Source organism: Mastigoproctus giganteus, chromosome 6 (genome assembly GCF_048544385.1).
Source record: "Mastigoproctus giganteus isolate SK-2022 chromosome 6, ASM4854438v1, whole genome shotgun sequence".
Lineage (NCBI taxonomy): Eukaryota > Metazoa > Arthropoda > Arachnida > Uropygi > Thelyphonidae > Mastigoproctus > Mastigoproctus giganteus.
The window spans coordinates 121,042,964-121,067,266 of record NC_143580.1 but is presented as its reverse complement, the minus strand read 5'-3'; the positions used below and the strand labels follow the sequence as shown (position 1 = coordinate 121,067,266).

At 37.7% G+C, this 24,303-nt stretch overlaps 2 protein-coding genes across 2 annotated transcripts in view; one reads left to right on the top strand and one right to left on the bottom strand.

Moving 5' to 3' along the window:
- The window catches only part of Samtor (S-adenosylmethionine sensor upstream of TORC1), a 500,386-nt gene extending 484,981 nt beyond the window's left edge, over window positions 1-15,405 (bottom strand). Inside the window, exon 1 of the mRNA XM_090376482.1 lies at window positions 15,386-15,405. The gene's annotated coding sequence lies outside the window, so the exon portion shown is untranslated. The remainder of the gene's footprint in view (window positions 1-15,385) is intronic.
- Window positions 1-21,520, top strand: part of LOC150084542 (uncharacterized) — a 182,978-nt gene extending 161,458 nt beyond the window's left edge. The window contains exon 4 of the mRNA XM_090376478.1: window positions 19,410-21,520. Coding sequence (XP_090232604.1) covers window positions 19,410-21,499 — 2,090 coding nt within the window. The 3' untranslated portion in view covers window positions 21,500-21,520. The remainder of the gene's footprint in view (window positions 1-19,409) is intronic.
- Window positions 21,521-24,303: the final 2,783 nt, after the last annotated feature.

The following is a 24,303-nucleotide window of genomic DNA, read 5'->3' as shown; positions in this document are numbered from 1 at the left end:
CAACACAGTGGCCATTTTGTTGCCACATACCATCCGGGAGAGCCTTCGCTCACCTCGAGCATTGATGAGCCATGGTCATCCAATACCTCGCCGGTGGTTTGTGAGTTTCCCCTCCTCGGACCAATTTCGGTAGGTACTAACCACAGCTGACCATGAGCACACCACCAGCCGTGCTCTGACCCAGTTGTCTGGCCATTACAATTTGGTCTTTGCCAAATTCGCTCAAGTCCAATGCCTTTCCCATCTTAAGAACAAGAGTAATACTGATTAACGGAGTTCAGTATCAGGTTTTTTTTATACTGTGTCCCGACCCGCGTATGTGCCTTAGTTCACCTGCAGTTGCTTCGATCTGCATAACAACTCACTGGTCATAATGTTTTTGCTCATCGGTGTATATAGTGTTATTTCTGCATTGGGATACAAATTTAGTGTAATATTTTTAATTGTATTGAAATTTAATCAAAATCATGCCTCAGAGCAGCAAAGCAAAAGGCTCAAGGTAGTTGTTGTTGTTGTTGTATTGGGGTTTTTTGGCACAAGGGCCTCTTGGGCCATATTGTGCCTCTTCAGGATTTGTTTGTCACTTTGATCACAGTCTATTATACAGATTTATGTGCTTCAAATAATTAAAAAGTTCCTCGAAATTTGCTTCATTGCCAAGAATATGAGATAAGGTTAAGGGTTCCTTTATGTTGGACAGGGAGCTAAAGCTTGATTTTCTGACTGTTGAAAGTTGGGGACATTCTATGAGGATGTGTTTTATTGTTAGCAGCGACTGACAAAAGAAACACTGAGGAGGATTCTCTCCCATAAGCAAAAACAGGTGAGTTGGGTGTGAATGGCCGATGCGGAGCCTTGCTAGAATCACTTCTTGTCGCCTGCTTCTCCTGGAACTAGATGTCCACAGTTGTGGCTCGTTTTTTATCTGCAGTAGTTTATTATTGGTTTGAGTTTTCCAAAGGAGAGACCATTGTTTCCAGCATGTTGTTTTAATGACAGATTTGTGATCGGTGTAAGGAACTTTTATTTGTCTGTAAGATCCAGAGTCTGGATGCTTTGCAGCAGCATCTGCATGTTCATTGCCTGAGATGCCAACATGACCAGGGATCCAGCAGAAGGTAACCTTCTGATTGACTGTTTGATAGTGAAATAACTTAGATCGGATCTCTTTAAGAATGGGGTGAGAAGGACAAAAAGTAGATTGAATGGCAGTGATTGCGCTTAAGGAGTCTGAATATATCAAGGATTCCTTGATATGGTACTTGTTTATATTATCTAGAGCCAGTTTTATTGCGAATAATTCTGCAGTATAAATACTGCATTCAGTGGGAAGAGAAACAGCTACTGAGAAGTTGGAAGAGACTGCTGCAGCACCTACGGCTGTATCTGTTTTGGAGCCATCAGTATAGATATGTACTTTTGCTGAGTTTTCCAAGGAATGCGATTTATGGAGCTGTTGAAAATTTGTATTAGCCAGGGATGTCTTCCCCCATCTTAAAAAGAAATTGTCACAGAGAGGTACGAATTCAGTCCAGGGAGGTTCGGGAGTACCAAGGTCTTGGAAGACATTCTGAAAATTAATGTTCCAACTGATCATGAGCTCTTGCAGTCGAAGCCCTGCTGGGCGATTCTCATTAGGTTTATTTTGATATAGCATGGTGTATTTAGGGTCAAACAAGTGCTGCCAGCTAGGATGTGATGGAATACTCTTAATCTTTAGTGCATAGTTACATAATAAGGATTTTCTCCTTAGGTGCAGTGGAGGTTCATTTGCCTCAATATACAGGCTGTGGATCGGAGATGTTCTAAACGCTCCCACAGCTATCCTAAGGGCACTATGCTGTATGGTGTTCAGACGTAATAGGGAACTGTTCCTAGTGGAGTCATAGACAGGTGATCCATAATCTAAGCGTGATCTTATTAAAGCTCTATAGAGATGAAGAAGAGAGCTTCTGTCAGCACCCCAGGACTTGGCGGAAACGGCTCTTAGGATGTTCAGTTTTTTAAGACACGTGGTTCGAAGGTAAGATATATGGGAAGCAAAGTTAAGTTTATTATCTAAATGAAGCCCCAACAGACGAAAATTGTTAGTGACAGGTATCAGGCTGTTTTTTAAAAATATTTCTGGATCCGGGTGGAGTTTTCGTTTTTTACAAAAGTGAATTGCAGTGGATTTTTTTTCGGCTAAAGAATAACCATTCCGCAGTGCCCATGATTCTATTTTAGCTATGGAAATTTGAAGTTGTCTTTCAATGATGTTCATAGTTTGGGATTGACAGGAGATAATGAGGTCATCGGCAAACATGTACGATTCTACTGTATTTGGTACTTCCCGTGTCATGTTTGTAATTCTTACTGCAAATAATGTTGGACTTAGAATAGAACCCTGCGGTACACCCTCCTCTTGTTCAAATGATTTGGATAAATTGTTCATATACCTTACCTGAAACGTTCTGTTGCATAGAAAATTTTGTATGAATTGAGGTAACTGACCTCTCAAGCCGAAAGAATGGAGATCTTTTAGTACACCATATCGCCAGGTGGTATCGAAGGCTTTCTCAATATCGAGATTAATCATGACTAGATGTTCTCTCCTTATAAAGGCATTTCGGATGTTTGCCTCAGCTTTTATCATCACATCTAGCGTGGACCGATTCTTTCGAAATCCATACTGGCTGCTGTTTAGTAGGTTGTTAGCTTCCAGGAACCACGTTAGCCGCCTGTGAACCATTTTTTCAAGGACTTTTCCTAGACAACTAGTCAGTGAAATTGGCCTGTAGTTATGCGGAAAGGTATGATCCTTTCCTGGCTTCGGGAAGGCTAGAACAATTGAGTGACGCCAGGAGAGTGGGTAGGTATTTTCTAAGAAAATACGGTTGTAATATTTTAACAATGTTGTTTTTGCTCTGTTGTCAAGTTGCTTTAACATTATATAATAGACCCCATCTGGACCAGCAGCACTATTTGGTGTTTTATTGAGTGCCCCTACTAATTCTGCTAATGTGAATGGGTGGTTGTATGGATGTGAAACTGCCGTAGAAAAATTAATCTTACGCTTTTCTGCAGATTCTTTAATTCTTTGAAAGGTTGGGCTAAAGGTGGATATTGCTGATATGCTGGCAAATGATTCCGCTAAGGCATTTGCTATTTCTTCAGGTGATGACAGCTCCTTCCCTTTCCAATTTAGTATTGTAGTTTGGGACTGGACATATTTGCCATTGAGCGTTTGAATTTTCCTCCAAATGATTCTACTATCTGTGTCCTTATTTATACTTGAGGAAAAGCTGATCCAGGCTTCTTTCTTTGCATTTCTTCTTATTTTGCGGAACTTGGCTCTCAGTCTTTTGAAGTTAATTAGGTTACTAGTTGTGGGGAATTTAGAAATAAATTCCAAGATCTGTTTTTTTCCCGTTTCGCATTCGTACAATCTTTGTTCCACCAGTAGTGACTGTGTTTCCGTTTCCCCGGTAAAGATTTTGGTATTGCAATGGTGGCAGCTAGTAATATTTGAGTAGTAATGTGTTCCGTGACATTTTCTATGGTCTGAGATTGTATAATTTTATCATCTAATTGAACATGAGAGGCATATTCACTCCAGTGTGCACTACGGAATATCCAAATGGAGCGGCGTGGGGAAGGGGAGTTTGCTCGTGTTTGGAGTTTGCAGAGAATTGGCAGGTGATCACTGTTCATTGGATTGTCAAGAACAGACCACTCCATAATAGTATATAAGGAGGGAGAACAGATCGAGAGATCTATTGAACTCATGGATCCAGTCGAAAAATGAATGTAGGTTGGCTCGCCAGTATTTAAAATGGTGAGTTGATAAGCATCAAGAAAGGATTCTATTAGCTTACCTCTCTTGTCAATTGTTGGAGATCCCCACAGCGAATGATGTGCATTGAAGTCTCCGAGCAAGCAGAACGGAGATGGTAGCTGGTCTATTAGATTTTCTAGGTCATCTGAAGTGAATAAGAAATTAGGAGGGATATATATTGACGCTATTGTAAGAGTGATGCCAATTACAATACGCACTGCCACTGCTTCAAAAGGGGTCTGAAGATCAATATGTTTCGATGGAACGTTGTTTCTAACAAGAATTGCCACTCCTCCACGGGCTGGCGAGTCTATTCTCCTGTCTCGTCTGAAGATGGTGTAATTTTTAATGGTGGGACACACTCGTGCATTTAAGTAGGTTTCCTGTAGGGCTATGCCTGCTAGATCATACCGGTTGATGAGATCATATAAATCGTCTTTTGTATTGCGAAAGCCTCTACAATTCCATTGGAGGAATCTTTCCATTAAGTGGTTTTGTTGTTTATTTTTGCTTCTGACTGCTTTTTAGTTGAAACTTGCTTGGATCGATCCAATTTCCCTTTCTCTTTTTTTGGAAAGTAGGGACATGTGACATCCATCTCATCAGTCGCATGCAGTTCTAATATACCATCATCTGATTCATTGCGTTGGTCAACATCCATGCCCGTAGCAACTGGTGGGTTCGGAACTTTAGTTTCTGCCACTTTTGGATTTGCTGTTTGAGGCACGTCGGTTGGAATGGTAATTGGGGTGTTACTGGCTTGTTCAGCTTTTTGCTGTGAAGGACACTGTTTGGAAGCAGAGAGCAAGGAACGTGCCCAATCGGCGATGGATATATTTGGAGGAACTGTAACATCTGTTTGAATACCTACTGACTGAAATTATTTAGCAGCAGTGGCATATGTATGCTTTGGTTCTGTTATGAGTATTTGTCTTCTTGCCTCTGAGTATGTGACTTTATTCTCGACTTTATATTTTTGGATTTTTTTCCCTTGTTTCCATAGTTCGCATATTTTGGAAAAAGCTGGGTGATTACCTTTACAGTTTGGGCAATGAGGAGTAGCAGTGCATTCAGATTGATTATGTTCCTTTGATCCACAATTTGGACATATTGCCTCACCTCTACATGCAGTTTGGGAGTGTCCATATTTTTGGCACTTATAGCACCTGATTGGATTCGGGATGTAAGGACGCACACGGCAATGAAGATAGCCAGCTTTGACAGATGTTGGTAGGATAGGAGAACTAAAAGTGAGTATTATACTCCTTGTAGGAACAAGAATACCATCTTTCCGAGTCAGGATTCTCCTTGCTTGGATTACTTTTTGTTCTTGAAGCTCTTGGACTATTTCCTCTTCTGATACATTTACTAAGTCCCATTCTGCAATTACACCCTTCGAGGAGTTTAGGGTGGCATGGGGAGTGACTTTTATTGGTTGTCCACCAAAAGTAGTCTGCTTTAATAACTTTGCAGAGTGTTGCGCTTTACTGGTCTCTACAAGAATATCCCCGGACTGAAGTCGCCTTACCATTTTCGGTGAACCTGCAACAGACTCAATACATTTTTGGATAAGGAATGGCGATAACTTACTCAGAGGCTGCTCTGAGAGAGAGTGTAGAATGAGGAATGATGGTATCTCCTCTTGAGGGGTTGTTCTCAGCCTCTTGGGTTGAGAGAAGTCATTATCATTGTCATTTATATTGTCTCGTCTTGAGCTCAATGACTCTATAGGTGGATATATATTTTTATCCATTTTTGCTCCTTTCAGCCCTGGGAGAGTGAATTTCTCCTCCCAGGTTACCGGCCCCGCCACGGGGAGGCAGGAGCAGTGCCGCTAGAGTGACCAAGCGGTATAAAAGTTAGTACGTTAATTTAAAGAAAAAAAGAAAGGTGTTTTTCCTTTCTTAAACTAGCTTACGATTTGTAAGACTAAGTTGCCTAATAATAGGAAAGTAAGAAAACTTTTATAACTGAAACAGAACTATATCTTTGAGAAAACGCTCTAATAATCACTCAGGAAATTGCTTGATCACTATAACGCTTGGCACCCGGGGCCCTCAAGGTAGTGGGAGTGCTGTGGCTCAGGAGAGAACTGAGGGGGGTTGCCCTCTGAATCACAGCCTTTTGAAATGTACTGCTTGTTTGATATTTGTGGAGCTATCAGTAATGGGACATGATATTGCCCAGGGGATGTCTTTGTGTGCTCGATGTAAGGAGTATGAGGAAGCTAGGCGCTAACTTAGCATTGTTGTGGGCCTTTATGAAAACTTGATGAACAGGCTAGATGCCCTTGAAGGACATAAATTGGGGGGCTAATCAAGCTCTCAGCTCCCCCACATCAACACCAGAGCTTGCACTTGATGATCAGGCAAACAGCAGCAATCCCCAAGGAAGAATGCGCTGGCCCCACAGAAACTAGTTGTTGTCGGTGACTCTGTTGTCAGGGAGACAGGTAATATATTGTGCAAAAAGGATAGGTGAAACAGGCCCAGGTTATGTCTGCTTGATGATGTTGATGATGTTGTAGAGCAGATATCATCTTTTAAGGGCACAAAATATGATATTGTTGTACATGTTAGCTAACAATGAAATTACTTAACAAGTACAGGTCAATGTTGAAAAAACATCAAGAGTTAGGGTTGAACTTGAAAGTGTCTGCAATTCTGCCCAAACACAATAAGAGGGAGTATATTGGGCCCTGGAGAGATTGTGCAAAGCTCATGGGGTAGAATTTTTCTCAGCATGGTCTGTATTTGTTAACAGGAGAGACTGCTTCTGCAGGAATGGGATACACTTAAATAGAGAGGGTGCAAGAATATTTGCTGATGCTCGAGGCAGTGTTAGGTGAGTCAGAAAACTGCTAGCTTGGGGATTACACAGACTAATAGATTAACAGTAGCTGCTGACAAAGATGAAAGTGATTCTTGCACTGCTTCCATTGGAATGAGCAGCATCCTGGAAAACAAGGTTCTGGGGTTTCAAGGACTGCTGGGAGTCATCGCAGAAAAAGAAAATACATGGGCTGTGTTAGAGTAACTAAAAATAAGAACAGCTGCATATATACTTGCATGTACACCAATGCTAGGAGTTCAGTTAATAAATTTTATGAATTTGAGGTGCTGGTCAAAACATCAAAAGCATATATTGTTGGCATATCAGTGATCTGGTGTCACACAGATATAAAGAATGCAGAATTGGAATTTGGGGAGTACAATGTCTACTGAAAGGATAGACAGGGTAGGAAGGGAGGAGGGGTTATGCTGTTAGTTAAGAAACACAAAATCTAACGAAGTGCATCCAGTTTTCATGGATAGTGCAACGTTGAGTCAGTTTGGTGTGAAAGCAAAATTGAGAGTAGGACTGTGTTATAGGCCTAATGACTCTCATGAGTACAATGAACAACTTAGTGTTGTTCACTGTACAGAGAAATACAGTGGGCTAGTAAATCAGACTGTCTTATAATGGAGGATTTTAACTTTCCAGATATTGGCTGGAATGTGTGGGTTTGTCACTTGCACACTAGCAAGGCTTTTGTGGATTTATTAAATGATTGTATTCTACAGAAGCATATTCTATAGGCAATCAAAGAGAATAATACTCTTGATCTGATTATCAGCAGTGATTCTTCATGCATTAAGCATCTGCAGATACCACTAGGTGGCAGTGATCACAGTGTGCTGATGTGGGATTTACTCAAAGATATAAATACCATCAGGGGTAAATCGAAGGGTTCTTGCTTCCTTAAAGGTGAATATAATGGTCTCAGACAGTTTTAAATTCTATACAGTGGGACCAACTGATCAAGTTACCAACAGCAAATTCTATATGGGAAGCATTCAAAGAATTAATTTGGAAGCTACTAGGCTTTTCATACCAATTAAGAGATATTATTCAAGGTTTAGGCCAAAATGGATGATAGATGACATGAGACTTGAGGCAGAGAAGAAAAATGCATGGGATGCATAATTATCAGGTGACACAGAAACCTACGGTAAATATTATTATTATTAGCCATATAATACAAGGAAGCCTGAGGCTTATGCTGTACTAGGCAAGAGAGAAAGAGAGCTGGAAGTAAAAGGGAATCACCAAGAAAGAGAAGAATGATGATATCCAGCTCAGGACCCTGGGTGTGCCAAGCCCATACTCACCAGATGTGGGCCCCTGGGGTTTTAAGCTGGTCTGTAATCAAGTCAGAAAAGAGGTTAGGCAGGTGAAGGCAGATTAGAGGAAATATTTGGCCAAAGTTGCAGAAAAAAACAGGAAAGAAATCTTTGCTTGTGTATACTCTAGAACAGTGGTTTTCAACCGGGGTGCTGTGTAATTTCGGTTTAAGTTACTTAAAGTTATTATTAGTATTATTTTATTTTATTTTGAAATTTATACATTTATTTCATTATAAAAAGGGTACGGTATCCATTGTACCGTATCTTTTTAATTTTGTGGTGATCTATAATTTATCTTTATTTAGTACCTCTATATAAAGAATAAAATTATTATTTCGGTATATATTAAAAGGTCGAAAACCACTGTGTTAGGTATTTCTTTTGGCCTAGGGGTGCTGTGAAAAAATTGTTAGGACATTAAGAGTGCTGTGAACCTAGAAACTTTGGGAACCTCTGCTATAGAAGGATGGGGATGAATCAGATTGGTCCACTTCATATCAACGGTTTGACTGTAAATGATACTTCTCTGAAAGCTGATAAACTGAATGAGTATTTTGCATCTACATTCACACATCAGGAGTTATTCAGGGAGTGGAATGCCAGAAGTTTATCAAACCCTGGCAGAGAGCTAGATGGTTCTGTAATAACTGAAAGCAAAGTGGAGGAGAAATTGTTGAAATTAAACTTAAGAAAAGGCCTTTGGAGTGGATGAGATCTATCCATATTAAAGGAGGCAGCAAAGGAAGTAAGCAGTATCCTTGGATTCAGGGGTCACGGACTACAGATGTGCAAATGTGTCCCCAATTAACAAAGAGGGATCAAAAGGTGACATGTAATTACAGACCTGTTAGTTTAACTTCTGTTCCAGGGAAATTAATGGAGGTACTGGTTTAAGAAGCACTGCCCGATCATCTAGACTGCAGTTGCAGTTCAGACACAGCATGGGTTTGTTAAGGGGAAGTCTTGTCTGACCAATGTGAGTGGATACTATGATGATTTTTTTTTTTTTTTTTTTGATTTGGTAGTTTTTGGCGCATCGGCTTCTGTGGCCATATTGCACCTCCCAAGGTTTTTGCAGTACTTTGATCCAAGCCCGAGGCGGGAATCGAACCCGCGACCTTTGGGTTGCCGGGCAGGTACTTTACCCACTCGGCTAGCCCGGTCGGCCTGATACTATGATGTGGTCACAACGGAACCAGATGCAAAAAATTATTTCAATACTTGGTTTTAAGTAAGCTCTTGATACTTTTTTTTTTTTTTTTTTTTTGGTAGTTGTTGGCGCATCGGCTTCTGTGGCCATAATGCACCTCCCAAGGTTTTTGCAGTATTTTGATCCAAGCCCGAGGCGGGATTCGAACCCGCGACCTTTGGGTTGCCAGGCAGGTGCTTTACCCACCTGGCTAGCCCGGTCGGCGCTCGTGATACTGTTGCACACGGAAGACTACTGTATAAATTGGAGCAGTATGGCATTAAGGGCAAATTGCTACAATGGATGAAAGGGTGGTTGAGTGGGAGAAAACAGAGAATGGTAATCAATGCACACTGCTCTTCATGAACCAATGTTATTAGTGGAGTTCCCCAGGGTTTAGTGTTACTATTGTTAATATAAATACTGTTACCTTCTACTGTTAATGTAAATACTGTTACCTTATACTGTTAATATAAATACAGTCAGTCCTCGTATAACATGTGTTTACACTACACGAATTCGATCATACACGATTTATAAATAGGGGAACGATATCTTATATAACACGAACCGAATTCGCTTATGCACAATTCGCCTTTGTGTTTACAAGAAATGGCAGTCGAACGCGGGATCACCCCAACTGAACGCAATACGATAGGAATGAAGAGAAGATTCTGAAAATGTATTTGTTTTTTTTTTTTTTTTTATCAGTGAAGGGGAAACATATTTAACCATAATAACGTAAAACCGACACAATTCCAGCTATCGGTATAATCGCAAATGCAATTAGATCGAGTTTGCTACCAGTTTATAACAGATTCCACTCGCAGAAACGCAACTGGAAATTGTTTTTATTGTTTTTATTGTTTTATGGTAGTAGCCATTAGAAATGTGCTTTAGTAAAATGTGAAGTGTTAATAGTGTATCTCTGCCTTTACGGTGTTGTTTATTCAGTTGCTACATGCACACAGCTTTGTTTATGTGTATCAAGCGTGCCTCATTTTGTAATTGTGCTTTATTCCCTAAAAATGAGTAAAATACTTAAAAGATGTGAAAAGGAAGCGTCCTGGTGAAGACACTACAGATTCAGAGAGAAAAAGAAAAGCAATATCGATAAACAGAGGCGGACTGGGTCAAAAATTCTTACCTGGGAAAATTTGTAGTGACCTCATACTAGCGTTTATGGGCAAAATCACACTGGCCTCCGGCCCACCGGGGTTTTTCCCGGTAAGGCTTCTGGCCAGTCCACCTCTGTCGATAGAGAAAAAATATGGAACTGTGAAACGCTTTGAGCGAAATGAAAGACCATGTGATATTGCACGTGATACAGACCTAAATGAGGCAACGCCGAGAATTACAAAGAATGCAGAGAAAATAAAAACAACTTTCATAGCAGGAACAACTCAAAGTGTAATTAAAATCCATTAGATTAAGACACAAAGAATTGGAAGAGATGGAACGGCTGTCATCTGTTTGGATAGAAAATCAAACAAAAAAGTTTGCTTACGATAGAAGCAAAAGCATTAGCAATATTTTATTTTGTAATAAAATACTTACGCATTACTTAAAATACTTAAATAATTAAAATGCTTACGTATTACGTATAATAATAAATAATCGTAATAAAATACTTACGTATTTTATTACGATTATTTATTGTGTTTGGTAATGTTTTGGTTACAAATGCATGTTCAATCTTGGGTGGTTGGCACCTAACCCTATTTTTCCCATAGGGCCTGTTGTTTATATTGCATGATTTTGCATTGCACGAGGGTTTCTAGGAACACAACTATCGTGCTATACGAGGACTGACTGTAAAGAAGTCTTTGATGCTTTTCTTGACTTTCTTTGCAAAAGACTTATCGTAATCTGCCTTGGCTTGTCTAACCTCTTTTGTGACTTGATTGCAGACTACTTTATATCTACCGTAGGCTTCTGTGTTGCCTAATAATTTATATGCATCCCATGCATTTCCCTTCTCTGCCACGTGTCTCAACAGGTCATCTGGCATCCATGTAGGTTTAAGCTTTGAACTGTATTTCTACTCACTTTAACTTCTGCCTTCAGCTACTGTTAATCTATTAGTCTGTGCATTACCCACTAAGCTATTAGTTTTCCGACCCACTGATAGCATCAATAAATGTTGTAGAGATAAGGATTGAATTAAATGTGAGAGTAAGAGAAATGCTGTTTTTTAGAGTAGACCTTCCCAACAGAAAGATTACTGGCATGCCATGAGAGATTTCATTTTATAAAAGTTTCATAGTTATAAAAAATCAAATCCAATTTGTACAACCATTTGAAATTTTATTGCTTTGTAATTTTTTATACAAAGATTATTAGTATTAGTAACGGCCGCATGGTGCAAGAAAGCCTATGGCTTATGCTGCACCAGCTAAAAAAAAAAAAAAAAAAAAAAATCCGAACAAAACAATGATAAAAACAAAAAAAATAAATAAATAAAATAAATAACTACATAATAATAATTAATAAATAAATAAATAAAAATAATAATAAAATAAAATATAAATAAAAAGGAAATTAAACCTATCATCCTATGTGCTTCCCTTACCCGAAAGTACTATCCAGATGACCTTTGAATTTCCCCAAACTGTCGGCCTCTACCACCCATGAAGGCAACTTATTCCAGTAATTTATAACTCGCTGGCTAAAATAAAACTTCCTGCAGTCCAATCTAAACATTTCCCCCCGTAACTGGAATTTATGTCCCCTAGTTCTAGCATCATTTATAATCTTGAAAATTTTGTCCTCATTCATTTTACTGATGCCTCTCAGAGCCTTAAACACCTCAATCAAATCTCCTCTAAGGTGTCTAGTTTCCAAACTCTGCAACCCACATATTCAAAGTCTTTCTTCATAAGGACGCCCTTTTGCCGATCTCACCAGGCGAGTTACCCTTCTTTGCACCCTTTCAAGAAGCTCGATGTCTTTCTTTAGGTGCGGTCTCCATACTTGAACACAGTATTCCAAGTGTGGTCTAACATAAGCCTTATATAATAGGATTATCACGTTCCTATCTCTACTTGCAAAAGTTTGATAGATCATCGATAGGACACCATGGGCTTTCCTTGCAACCTGTTTACAATGCTCAGAGAATTTCATGTCTGACCGTATCGTAACACCCAAGTCCCTTTCCTCCAGTACTGGGTTTAGTTGAACACCACCAAGTGAATAAGTTTTTTTGGGATTACTGTTTCCCAGGTGTAATACCTTACACTTTGTTGGATTAAAGCATAGCTGCCATTTTGCTGACCATTCCTGAAGTCTATCTAGGTCTCTCTGAAGAAGCTCAGCTTGACAGTGATCATTAACTACTCTACCAATTTTAACATCATCTGCAAATTTAGACATCACGCCCTCTATCCCTTCATCAATGTTGTTTATGAAAATTAAAAACAACAGTGGTCCTAATACTGATCCTTGGGGAACACCACTTCTTACATCAACCCAATCTGAGGAATAGCCATTTATCACAACCCTCTGCCTCCTGCCCTGAAGCCATCCTTCTATCCATCTAAGGATTTTCCCAGTGATTCCAACCTGTTCCAGCTTATAAAGCAACCGCTCATGTGGGACTGAGTCAAAAGCTTTGCTGAAATCTAAATAAACAATGTCGAAATTATTCCCTAAATCCAGCTCGTGAGTGACCCTTTCGAAATAGCGAACTAGATTTGTTAAACATGATCTTCCCTTTACAAAACCATGCTGAGTATCCTTGAGAATTTCAGTTCGATCCAAATGATCCTGAATTCCACCCTTGATCACTGCCTCCATGATTTTCCCTACTACTGAAGTCAGACTGACAGGTCGATAATTTCCAACTTCACTTTTAGAGCCACCCTTATGTATGGGAGATACATTCGCACTTTTCCAATCCAAGGGAATCTCCCCAGAGTCTAGTGATGCTCGCATAATTAGCCTCAATGGTTCAATGCACTCGCTTGCCGCCTCTCTTAAGATTATAGGGTATATTCCATCAACTCCAGGAGCCTTACTGGTCTGTAGGCTCGAAAGTTTTTTCATTAAATAATCTTGCGAAATTTCAATATCATTAATTACATATTTTTTAACTTCGCTCCCACAATTTCCCATTGCCACAAAAGGCTTTTCATTTGTAAATATCGATGCAAAATAACTGTTGAGTTCATCTGCAACAGCAGCTGGTGTATTTATTACTATCCCCTTTCCCTTACGTAAAGGTCTGATCTGGTTTGTCCTGCTCTTCTTGGCATTTATATATGTGAAGAATTCTTTATCCCCCCCTCTTTGCTCTGTTTGCTAGTGATTTCTCGTAAACTGCCTTTGCCTGTCGAACCTTTTCTGTGGCTCTATTACACATCACCTTGTAGCTGTTATAGGCTTCAGTACTTTTTATTGCTCTGTAACCTTTCCATGCCACCTTTTTCTGCTCAAGTAATGCGGCAACTTCACTATTCATCCAACTTGGAACCCTTCTCGTGGAGTATTTTTTTAATGGTATATACGCATTCAAGGCATCTGTGATTAATGTTTTAAAAGCGTACCACAGTTCAATTGTATTCATTCTCAGGGCGATATCTACCCAGTTAATAGAGGCCATGTAGAACCTTAAGGCATCGTAATTTCCTTTTCTGAAATTAAAACCCATTCCCTTGCCTTTTACTTCTGCTACCTCTCTCGTCATCATCCACAGTAGAACTCCATGATCACTTCCTGCTACTGGTTCCTCTACTGTCAGCCCTGTTATGTCATCTGATTCATGTGTGATGATGAGATCTAGGATATTCTTTTCTCTAGTACTTTCCCTGACATGTTGATACAAATAACAGTCATCTAGTTGATTTAAAAATTTTGTTCCCCATGTCGAGTTTCCTTCCCATTTACTCCAATCAATTAGAGGCAAATTGAAATCACCCATAATAAGGCATTGATGCTTACTTGCCCATTCCATTTGTATGTAGAGGCTTTTGTCATAATCTTCACAATCACCTGGTCTGTAAATTACTCCTACTCGCATTATACCTTTGTTTCCAACTATCTCACACCATACAGACTCTATACTAGCATGTGAAATGTCTGAATCCGGGAAGGCTATCATCGCACTCAGGCTGCTTCTGATAAGAAGCATTACCCCACCACCCCTTCTATCTACTCTATCCTTCCTAAATACATTATACAAGCCGTACTGAAACTCATCATCCCCAATTTCCGGGTGGCACCACGTCTCTGTAAGCCCTATTATGTCCGCGTTACTTGTTTTAACCAGCAGTTCGAATTCGCTCATTTTATTGACGACACTTCTAACGTTACTGTATAAACAATTAAGATTTACTGTTCTTGTATATTTAACAACCCTAACACAACCCTTGAAGTTTTTTAGGCTCTCTTCCCTGATATTAGCTACCCGCTCACGTGAAACGTCTTTGCCTCCAGAACATCTAGATAATACGTCCAGTTGCGGTAACAGATAAGAACTCTTAAGGTATGTGCAAGAGTTACATTGACCAATATTATCAGATAAACGCATGTCAGTATTACCCACATCCCCCCTAACTAGCAGTTTCCCTGAACCTTTAAGGTATCCTCAATAATACTGGCAAAAACTTTTGCACCACCTTTGTTTAAGTGTATCCCATCTCTACAAAACAAATTCCTTCTACCTACAAGTGTGGGCCATGCTGATAGAAATTTACCCCCTAAAGCCTTGCAGATTCCTTCAAGTCTTGAGTTAATCCACAAGGCTCTTAACATATAATCCCTCCTATCGTGTCTGGGAAGAATTGCAGACACATAGACATTATGGCCTAACTCGCGACAGAATTTTTTTAAGCATCTTCAGATACAAGAGCCTAATTAGAATGAATTGTGGAATCGCTAACTGGGTATAGCTAAATGCAATTTCCACCAGCCACTGATTTTAGTTTATAAGCACTTCAGTTTGACCTTTCATGTTTTCTTTCTTTTTTTATATTTCCTCTTTTTTTTTTTAACTTAAATTTCAAAAATATGTTTTTAATGCAAGGCAAAAAACAATTTAAATAATTTTTATTCAAGAAAAATTTCTATAATTTAAAAATAATCAGAAAATCAGCAGAGCATTTTAAATACATATGATAATGTTTTTTCTCTTATCTTTGATAAAAATCCATTTTTTCATATGAAAATCGAGTTCTGTATCACCACTTAAATGCAAAAAAATGAGATTTTACTTACTTTGGTCAAGATTCTTTTTATGTTTTGCCTATTGGATTTTTTTTTTTTTTTCAAATTATTTTGGACCAGCTTTCACATTTTTCTACTGAAAAGATATACATATAATAAGTTATTGCCTACTTTTAGAAATAAAAATCAATGGTTATATCTAAAAACAAATAATTATTCAAAATTTATTTATTAAATTGCTTCATTAAATACTTTATATTTAACCAAATTTAATTTTTTTAGATATTTATTTTCCACCCATAATGGCAAACTTTTTGAAGGAGCTAACAAGTCATCAGATTCACAGAACAAGCAAAGTAGTCCAAAAAAAAAAAAATAAATAAATAAGGCCAGTATTTAGGTAATATAATGAGAAATATATCAAATAATGATTTATATGCTCTGATAATTCTTCTTTTCCTCGACCCATGTCTTATTTGCCCAGAAGAATTATCAAATGAAGCAATGGTACCACGTAATGGTACTACTGCTTCATTTGATAATTTTCTATGCTGGCACTTACCACAAAACATCCATCATGTGCAGAAAAAGATTTGAATTTTTTTAAGCATCTTCAAACACAAAATACAAGGCCAAGTTCTTTTATGCATTCGATTACAACAGTATGAAATTGAGCTCAAGAGGCTAGTTATAAGGTCACCCAATTGGTAGCCAAATCCAAAATGCCTCGTACAATTGCAGAATCGCTTATTTTACCAGCCTGCATTGAAATTGTTAACACTATGCTTGGAGCAAAGGAAATTGAAAAGTGCCACTGTCAAATAACATTATTAGTAGACGCATTGAAGACATATCAGATGGCATAGAAACAAAATTAATTCAGAGAATTATCGGATATAAAAAATTTTCATTGCAAATTGATGAATCTACAGATGTTAGTAACTGGGCTCAATTAATAGCACTAGTTAGGATCATTGAAGAAATGCTTGAAAGAACATTATTTGTTTTGCAAAGAACTGCCAAATCACACTACTGGGGATGAAATATTCAAAGTGGCAAATTAATACTTTGAAACAAATATGATATCATGGTTGGTTGGTTTGGTTTTTTTTGTTTTAGGAGCATTAGCAACTAAGGCCATATTGCTCCGGTGCGGTGGTCATTCCCTGACCTTTCCGCATGCTCCGTATTTGGTGGTGACGGGCTCGAACCGCGGTCTAATCAAGAAGCGTGTGCTACGCACTGCTGCTCCTTCCCACCTGGCTACGGAGGCGCCTATGATATCATGGAAAGATTGCTTAAGCTTGTGTACTGATGGTGCAGCTGCAAAGACCAGAAGACAGTTAAAGGTTTTACATCAAGAGTTTGTTCTGAAACCCGGAAATTCAGGTAATACATTGTTTTATTCACAGGGAAGCTCTCATATCTAAAAGTCTGCCTGTGGATCTGAATTCCACATTACATAATATTATCAAGATGGTGAATTTAATAAAATCCAAGCTGTTAAAGTCTCATCTATTTTCAGCTTTGTGTGAAGAAATGGGAATGGAATACCACTCTGCTATTTCACACTGAAGTACGCTGGCTGTCCAAAGGTAGAGTTTTATCAAGAGTTTATGAGCTAAGAGAAGAGTTGAAATTTTTTTTTTTTTTTTTGTGAATAATTCTTACTTTGCAGATTTAATGAAGGATAGTTATTGGCTCCAAAAAACTTAACTGATATTTTTGAACACCTGAATGAGCTAAATCGAAAATTGCAAGGATCACATGAAAACAAACTAACGTGTACGGACAAAGTTTTTGGATTCAAAGAAAAAACTGAACTTTGGAAAGATGAGGTTAAAAACAGATCACTAATGATGTTTAATCGGTGTTATAATTTAAATCCTAAAGAAGAATTACTGGGATTAGTACAGCAACATTTATATTTGCTTGAGGAAAAACTTCCATCACTGTTTTGAAATACTTGATGTAAAAATTTGTTCAGATTTGAAATCCATTTGCATTATCCCTAGAAATTCCAGCATTACATTTATCAATGAAAGAAAAAGAACTGTTAGATTTAAGAAATGATGATACCCTTCAAGTACAACTTAAAAGGCACCTCCGTAGCCAGGTGGGAAGGAGCAGTAGTGCGTAGCACACGCTTCTTGATTATACCGGGGTCCGAGCCCATCACCACCAAATGCGGAGGATGCGGAAAGGTCAGGGAATGACCACCGCATATCCCGGAGCAATATGGCCTTAGTTGCTAATGCTCCTAAAAACCGAATAACAAACAAACAAACAACTTAAAAAAATCAAGTTAGTTTCCTGCAGGAAAAAGGCAATGGGGCCATATTTTGCAAGATCTTGGATTACTAATCATTTGAGATTTAGAGAAACCCTCATTTGCTTATGAAGAGATGTGAATTTGTGTCATTCAGTTTTAAATTTCCCCTTTTTTGGGAAGTATGAAGTAAAAAGTTCTAGAATCTGGTAATCATATTAGTATGATTTATCTTCAGCATTCATGCTGTGTGACGTTTGGTATACATCAGGAACTGTGTGTATATCCTGCTGGATAACAGCAGCTTGTTGCATGGTTCTCACAGTGTATTTGATTCTTTTACTTACTGATATGGTGGCCAATATTGGCTTAGCCCACTAAGCTAGAGATTCACCAGGTTATGATATTCTTCATTTGGGAAGCAACTAATATTCATCTCATGATTGGCTGAACATAAGTTGGCTTATCTGTGGCTGGGACTGGTAAGGATTTCTTAGTTTCCTGATAGGTTAAGTTATACTCAGTTTTACATCACTGCATCTTTTTTCCTCATTTCCAGAGGGGACACTCCTTGGAATATCAAGGAGTGTCCCCTCTGGATGTTCTTGTCTCAACTCCAGATGCTTGAGTGTCATAGCTGCAAAGTCAGTTTGATTATGTGAGATAGATCCACATGTAGTGTAGGTAGCTGCTCCTCTGCAGACTGCTTATGAGTATCTAACACTTGTAGCAACATAAGGGGTTTGGAATATAAGGCTTAACAGAGCAGTTACGATAATTGCCTTGATCACTGTTAGTGGTCTAGGATTGTCAAAAGTAAGGATTACGTTCTACATGGGACCTAATGTACCTTCTTGTTTTGTCATGATTCATCTCACATTAATCACTCCCTAATTCTTGCTTTAGTTCTTTGGTAGACTGATCAAACCTTAATTTGTAATGTATTAATGTATTCAAGGAGGCATATGGGGAAAAAATAACAGACAAAAGATCACACCATATGCTGTGATCTTTTGTAATTTCTCAGATTTTTGAGGAATGGCAACTTCAACTAGTAAATCTGCTGTTCTTGGGTGATGAACTGCACTATCACATCTAGATTTTTTTCAAGAAAAAATTTTCCAACAGGTCTTGTGTTGAATGGAAAACAAGGATAGTTGGAGCACAGATTCTATCTACATCAGTTTTTTTGATAATTTGCAGACAGAACTAGGTTCCTCATCCTCCTTATATCTGAACTTGCAGTATGTGATTTTTATACTTTTCCCAAACTAAAGCACTCATTAAAGTAATGATCTTCCAGTGAAACAAAAGTCATCCCTGTTATGACATATGCAATCAGGAACTTTTGAAGAAGCTTTTTATAATTATATAAGTGATGGAAAAAATACCCCAGGGGCTCACAACTGGTGAGTATGGGCTTGGCAAACCCAGGGTCCTGAGCTGGATATCATTATTCTTCTCTTTCTTGCTGATTTCCTTCTACTTTCTCTCTCTCTCAGGGTAATGTGGGATTTTTTTTTTTTTGGCTGGTGCAGCATAAACCTCAGGCTTCCTTGCACCATATGGCTAATAATAATAATAATATGTAAAAAAAATAATAATGAAGGTCATTATTTTGAAAAACATTACGTTGTCTGTAAGTATATTTATTGACAATGTATTACTGTATATAGTAAAAAATGTAACTTTTTAATCCTTTAACTTTTTTGATCTATTCTATGAAAAGATATTATTCACAAAAGCATTGCAGTTTAAGTCTTGCAGAGATTTATTTTGTTACTCTACATTATTTTCTAATTACAGAGGAACAAGAGGCCAACTCTAAATCTGAAGTTGCACAATTCAACAACGAAGATGAAATTATCATTCAAAATACAATCCAGCCAGCAGAAATGTCAATACAAGGATCTATATTATCATGTCAAGAAGGTACACCCATTCAAAACGTTGAAAATACAGGACTGTTAGATGAATCACTAGGCAATGAAGAAGTTGAAGCAGCTACCAAAATTCAGGCTATCTTTCGTGGATATCAGACACGCAAACAAATGGATATGTACATAGGGGAACAAACTATCGAAAATCAGAATATTTTAACTGAGAGTGATGTATTTAAAGAAATGAAAGAGGCTAGGCCATCAAAAACTAATACATTATCAACTATGTTAAATGAACCCCTAAAAGGCCCACATAACCATCATAATGATGAATCTGCTCCATTACAATATCTTTCAAATGAGAATGAAGAAATACATGCATCTGCCACTAAGATACAAGCAACATTTCGAGGGTTTCAAGTAAGAAAGCAGCTAAAAGAAGCTGAAGAAAATAAAAATAAAGACCCAGCTGAGGAACTGTCTAAAGAGACAAATACTCCAAAGAGCAATAAACTTCCTGTTACAGAATATTTGCCAACTGATGATGCCGAACTACATTCATCAGCTGTCAAGATACAATCAACCTTCAGAGGATATCAAACACGCAAACAATTGAAAGAAACTACTAACGAGGAAAGCAAAAAGACAGATACTGCAAATATTCCCGTTGTAGAAGAGTTGGATCAATCAGATAAAGAGCATAATACAAAATATCCAAATGAGGATGAAAAACTGGATGCATCTGCCACTAAGATACAAGCATCATTCAGGGGTTATCAAGTTAGAAAGCAGTTAAGAGATACAACTGAAGAAGCAATAGATATTTCAGATATAGATAGTTTGGAGAAAGCATTAACACAGCCACACAACGAAGTAAAACCTGCAGAACAATTAAATGGGGATGAAAAACTGCATACATCAGCTGTTAAAATACAAGCTTCATTTAGAGGTTATCGAGTAAGAAAACAATTACAAGACACTGCTGCAGAAGTTTATGAAGATATATCTGATATTTCAGAGGATTCATCAAAAAAGTCAGGGAATAAAGAATGCCTATCAGAACAATATTCTCAGAATGAGAATGATGACATTAATACATCAGCTGTAAATATGCAGGCATCATCTGTAGGTTACCAGGTAAGGGAGAAGATGGAAGATACTGGTGGTGAAGAGAGAGATATCTCAGTGGAACCTCTACATAAGTCAATGAGTACATATCAAGGAAAACTTTCATCTGCTGAGCATCTAAATAACAATAATGAACTGCATTCATCTGCTGTTAAAATACAAGCCCAATTTAGAGGATATCAGGTAAGAAAACAATTAAAAACTGAAGAAATGCTTGCTAATAATGAGAGCAATAGTATTCCAAGTGTTTCAGAACAAGTGAACCCTCAACTGAATCCTAATGATGTGGCTGTGCAAGAAAATGGTATTGATATAACTAAAGAGGATGAAGACAAAGCTGCAACAAAAATTCAAGCTGTTTATCGTGGCTACAAAGTTCGGAAAGATAGGAAACATACTGGAATTTCAGAGTGGCAAGGAGGAGAAGATAAAATGGACATGAGAGAATTAGCAGAGAGCAATGCAGAAAAATGTGCATATTTGGAACATTCAGATGAAAATGATAGCCAGCCTAAAGAAGTTGGAGTAAAATACTCATATGAACTACAAGACGATGAAATATATCCTGACCATTTATCAACTCAAGTAGATAACTCTTTTAGATACATGCCATTATCACATGATGATGGTATGTGTGCAGAACAACCTGTTGAAAGTTCCCAAATTAGTGATGCCCCAATTATAACAGAACAGTCTATTTTAGTTAAAGATTCTCATTCACATACAGAAACTTCAGAATGTGCTGAACTCTGCAGTGAACTACCAGAAACAGATTACACTTTTGATTCACATTCAGTGATAGATGCATCATTAAGGAAAGATGACTCCTCTACTGAAAAATCTTTTTTGTACAAAGTTGAGGTGAACAAAAATCAAAGTGAAGAATGATATCATTCAAAAGTGACAAAAAGAAGTAAGCACTGTGATAATATTAACTAGATGTAAAAAAGAACTTAAGTATATGCTGGTATTTGACTCTTTAATTAAAATACTGATTGTTACAATAATTACAAGTGCTTCAGTGCTTTGAACTTCAGAGCGGTTTTCCCATCTTTACCTTACTTTTGAGTATATATTTATAATGCCAAAGGATTTTATGGCATCTTTTTATTTAACTACTTATGTTAAAAATGTAAATGCTACAAGTCTCAGTAATGTTAAAGAATAAATATTAAAATTATGTTGTCTTCTCTGGAAATGTAACAGAATTCCCATACATTAAAAAAAAAAGGAAAATAATTAACCTTTCTAATACTAAAATTGATTTTTAAAAAAAAACTTTACTGCTATATAAATTATACATAATTAGTAAATTTATTTATTCGAAATACCACATGTACACATACATATACCGTATTTCCCCATGTATAAGACACACCTTAATTTTGGGGCCCGAAATTTGAAAAAAAATGTATTACATAAAGTTATTGAACTCAAGTTTTATTCATCATAAAATTCATACAACTCCTCATAACTTGAATTCAGCACTGTACGAAAATCTTTTCTGAGCCATTTCTGGGCAGAACGTGACAAAACATAACCTAATATACCGGTAACAAGTGCGAAACAATGAGCGCAAAGACAACAAGCACGAAAAAGCGGGAAATGAAAGTAAAAAAATCTACAACCACTGTATAAGACACATCCAGTTTTTTGACCCCAAATTTTTCGAAAAAAGGTGTGTCTTATACATGGGGAAATACGGTATATGCAAGTGAAGCACATTTAAGATGATCCCAATTTACAGTCATTTAAGTTTTTAATAAAGTTCTTATTAATTATTTTCCATATTTCCATGGAAATCAATATTCTTCCTCTAATTATAAATATTGATGGGAAGTACTGATTACATCACTAAATGCAGACATTGTAGGGATACTGGAGACAGCATCACTCAGACATAAGTGATGAATTTAAATGTGGGGAGTGCAATGTATACAGGAAAGACAATGTAGTATAGTGTTTATTGTCAAGTGGCACTGGGGATCTCCCCTAAAACCGTGTGGTAGTCTCTGTGTTGCAGTACAAACTCTGTAAATGCCAGAGGTAGTGCAAGTTTTGGTGTTGGTTTGTGTCATATAGTGTTGTTGATATAATGCTTAACAACACAAGGGCTACTGGGGCCAAATTGTGTCTATCATAGTTTATTAAATATATTATAGCTATATAATTATATTGATTTGTAGAGGTCAATATCTATTTAATTTTATTGATTTTTAGAGGTCAATATGCTTCAAGTATGTCAAGACTTCTTCTATATTGCCTTGATTTTTAAGGAAATTGGATAACATTGAAGCTTCATTCGGGCTGCGCAATGATTTGAAGGTGTTAGAGTGGATGGATGAATAACATGGACAGTCTACCAGAAAGTGAGAGACTGTGAGTTGTGTGACAGGATGTGCACTGTGGTGGATTTTCTCCCAATAATAAAAACAGTTGTATAAGATGAGTGTGTCCAATTCTCAGTCTTGCCAATACCACTTCTTCTTGTCTGTTCCATCTGAACCCAGAGAGCCACAACTTTAGATTGTTTTATCTGGTAAAGCTCATTGGTGGTATTATTTTGCCAGATCTGTGACCAGTTATGATAATAGGCCTTGTGAATTATAATCTTTTAATCCATATAAGGAATCTCAGGTTGCTGTGAGAGTTTGGGAGTAAGTTGTTTAGCAGCAAGACAGGAGACTCCTGATCTCTTATTTCCTGGAATTCCAAAATGTCCCGGGATCCAACAAAATGTTAGATTGTTTGGATTCGCTGCAGGAGAGTAACTGGTAGTGAATGGTTTTCAGTTTTGGATGAGAGGAAAAGAAATTTTCCTTTATGGCATCTGCACTGAGGGAGTCAGTATATATTAGGCACGTGAAATGGAATATTCAACAATCTGGTTAAGTGCAAGCTTAATGGCATATAGTTTGGCAGAAAGATACTACATTCAGCTGGTAATGAAGCAGTAACTGTGAATGAAGAAAAGACTGCTGCAGCACCTACCACATTGTCAGTTTTTGATCCATCTGTGTATATTGTACAAGCATTGGAGTTTAGGATAGCGTGAGCTGCATGCAACTGTTTGATATTGGAGGAAGATTTTTTTTTTTTTTTTTTATGAAAACCTATAGTATTTAGTACCATGCAGGGTTGAAAGAGAAGTATGGGAAGAGGGGGATGCCGGAAACTTTGCTCTAGAGACTAAACATGGGTTTCACCACTTCAAGCCTCCAATAAGCAAAGTGGTGGTATATAGCATTCTTCCCCCACTGGAAAAAGTAGTCATCATGAAAGTGTTAGAATAAAACCGGAGGGGAGAAAAGGAAGAGTCGTATCTTGAGAAATTTTGCTTAAATCAATATTCCAAGTCTGAGTGCCGCCGCCAGTTTTTATTTGGCTTACCATCATAGAAAGAATCCTCAAAGGGATCATACAGATACTCAAAACATGGATATGATGGGAGACTCATGATCTTAGCTGCATAGTGACACAGCAATGTTTTTCTTCATAGGTGTAATGGAAGCTCATATGCTTCAGCATAAAGGCTTTAGAATGGAGAAGTCCTGAAAGCTGTGGTTCCTCTTTACTCTGACAAGAAGTCATATGTTTTTCAGAGGTGAGTGATCCACGTGTTTCAGTAAATTTCTCCTGTCTATGTTTACATGGTCACAGTAGCTGAATATCCGTTCCGATATTTTGCACAG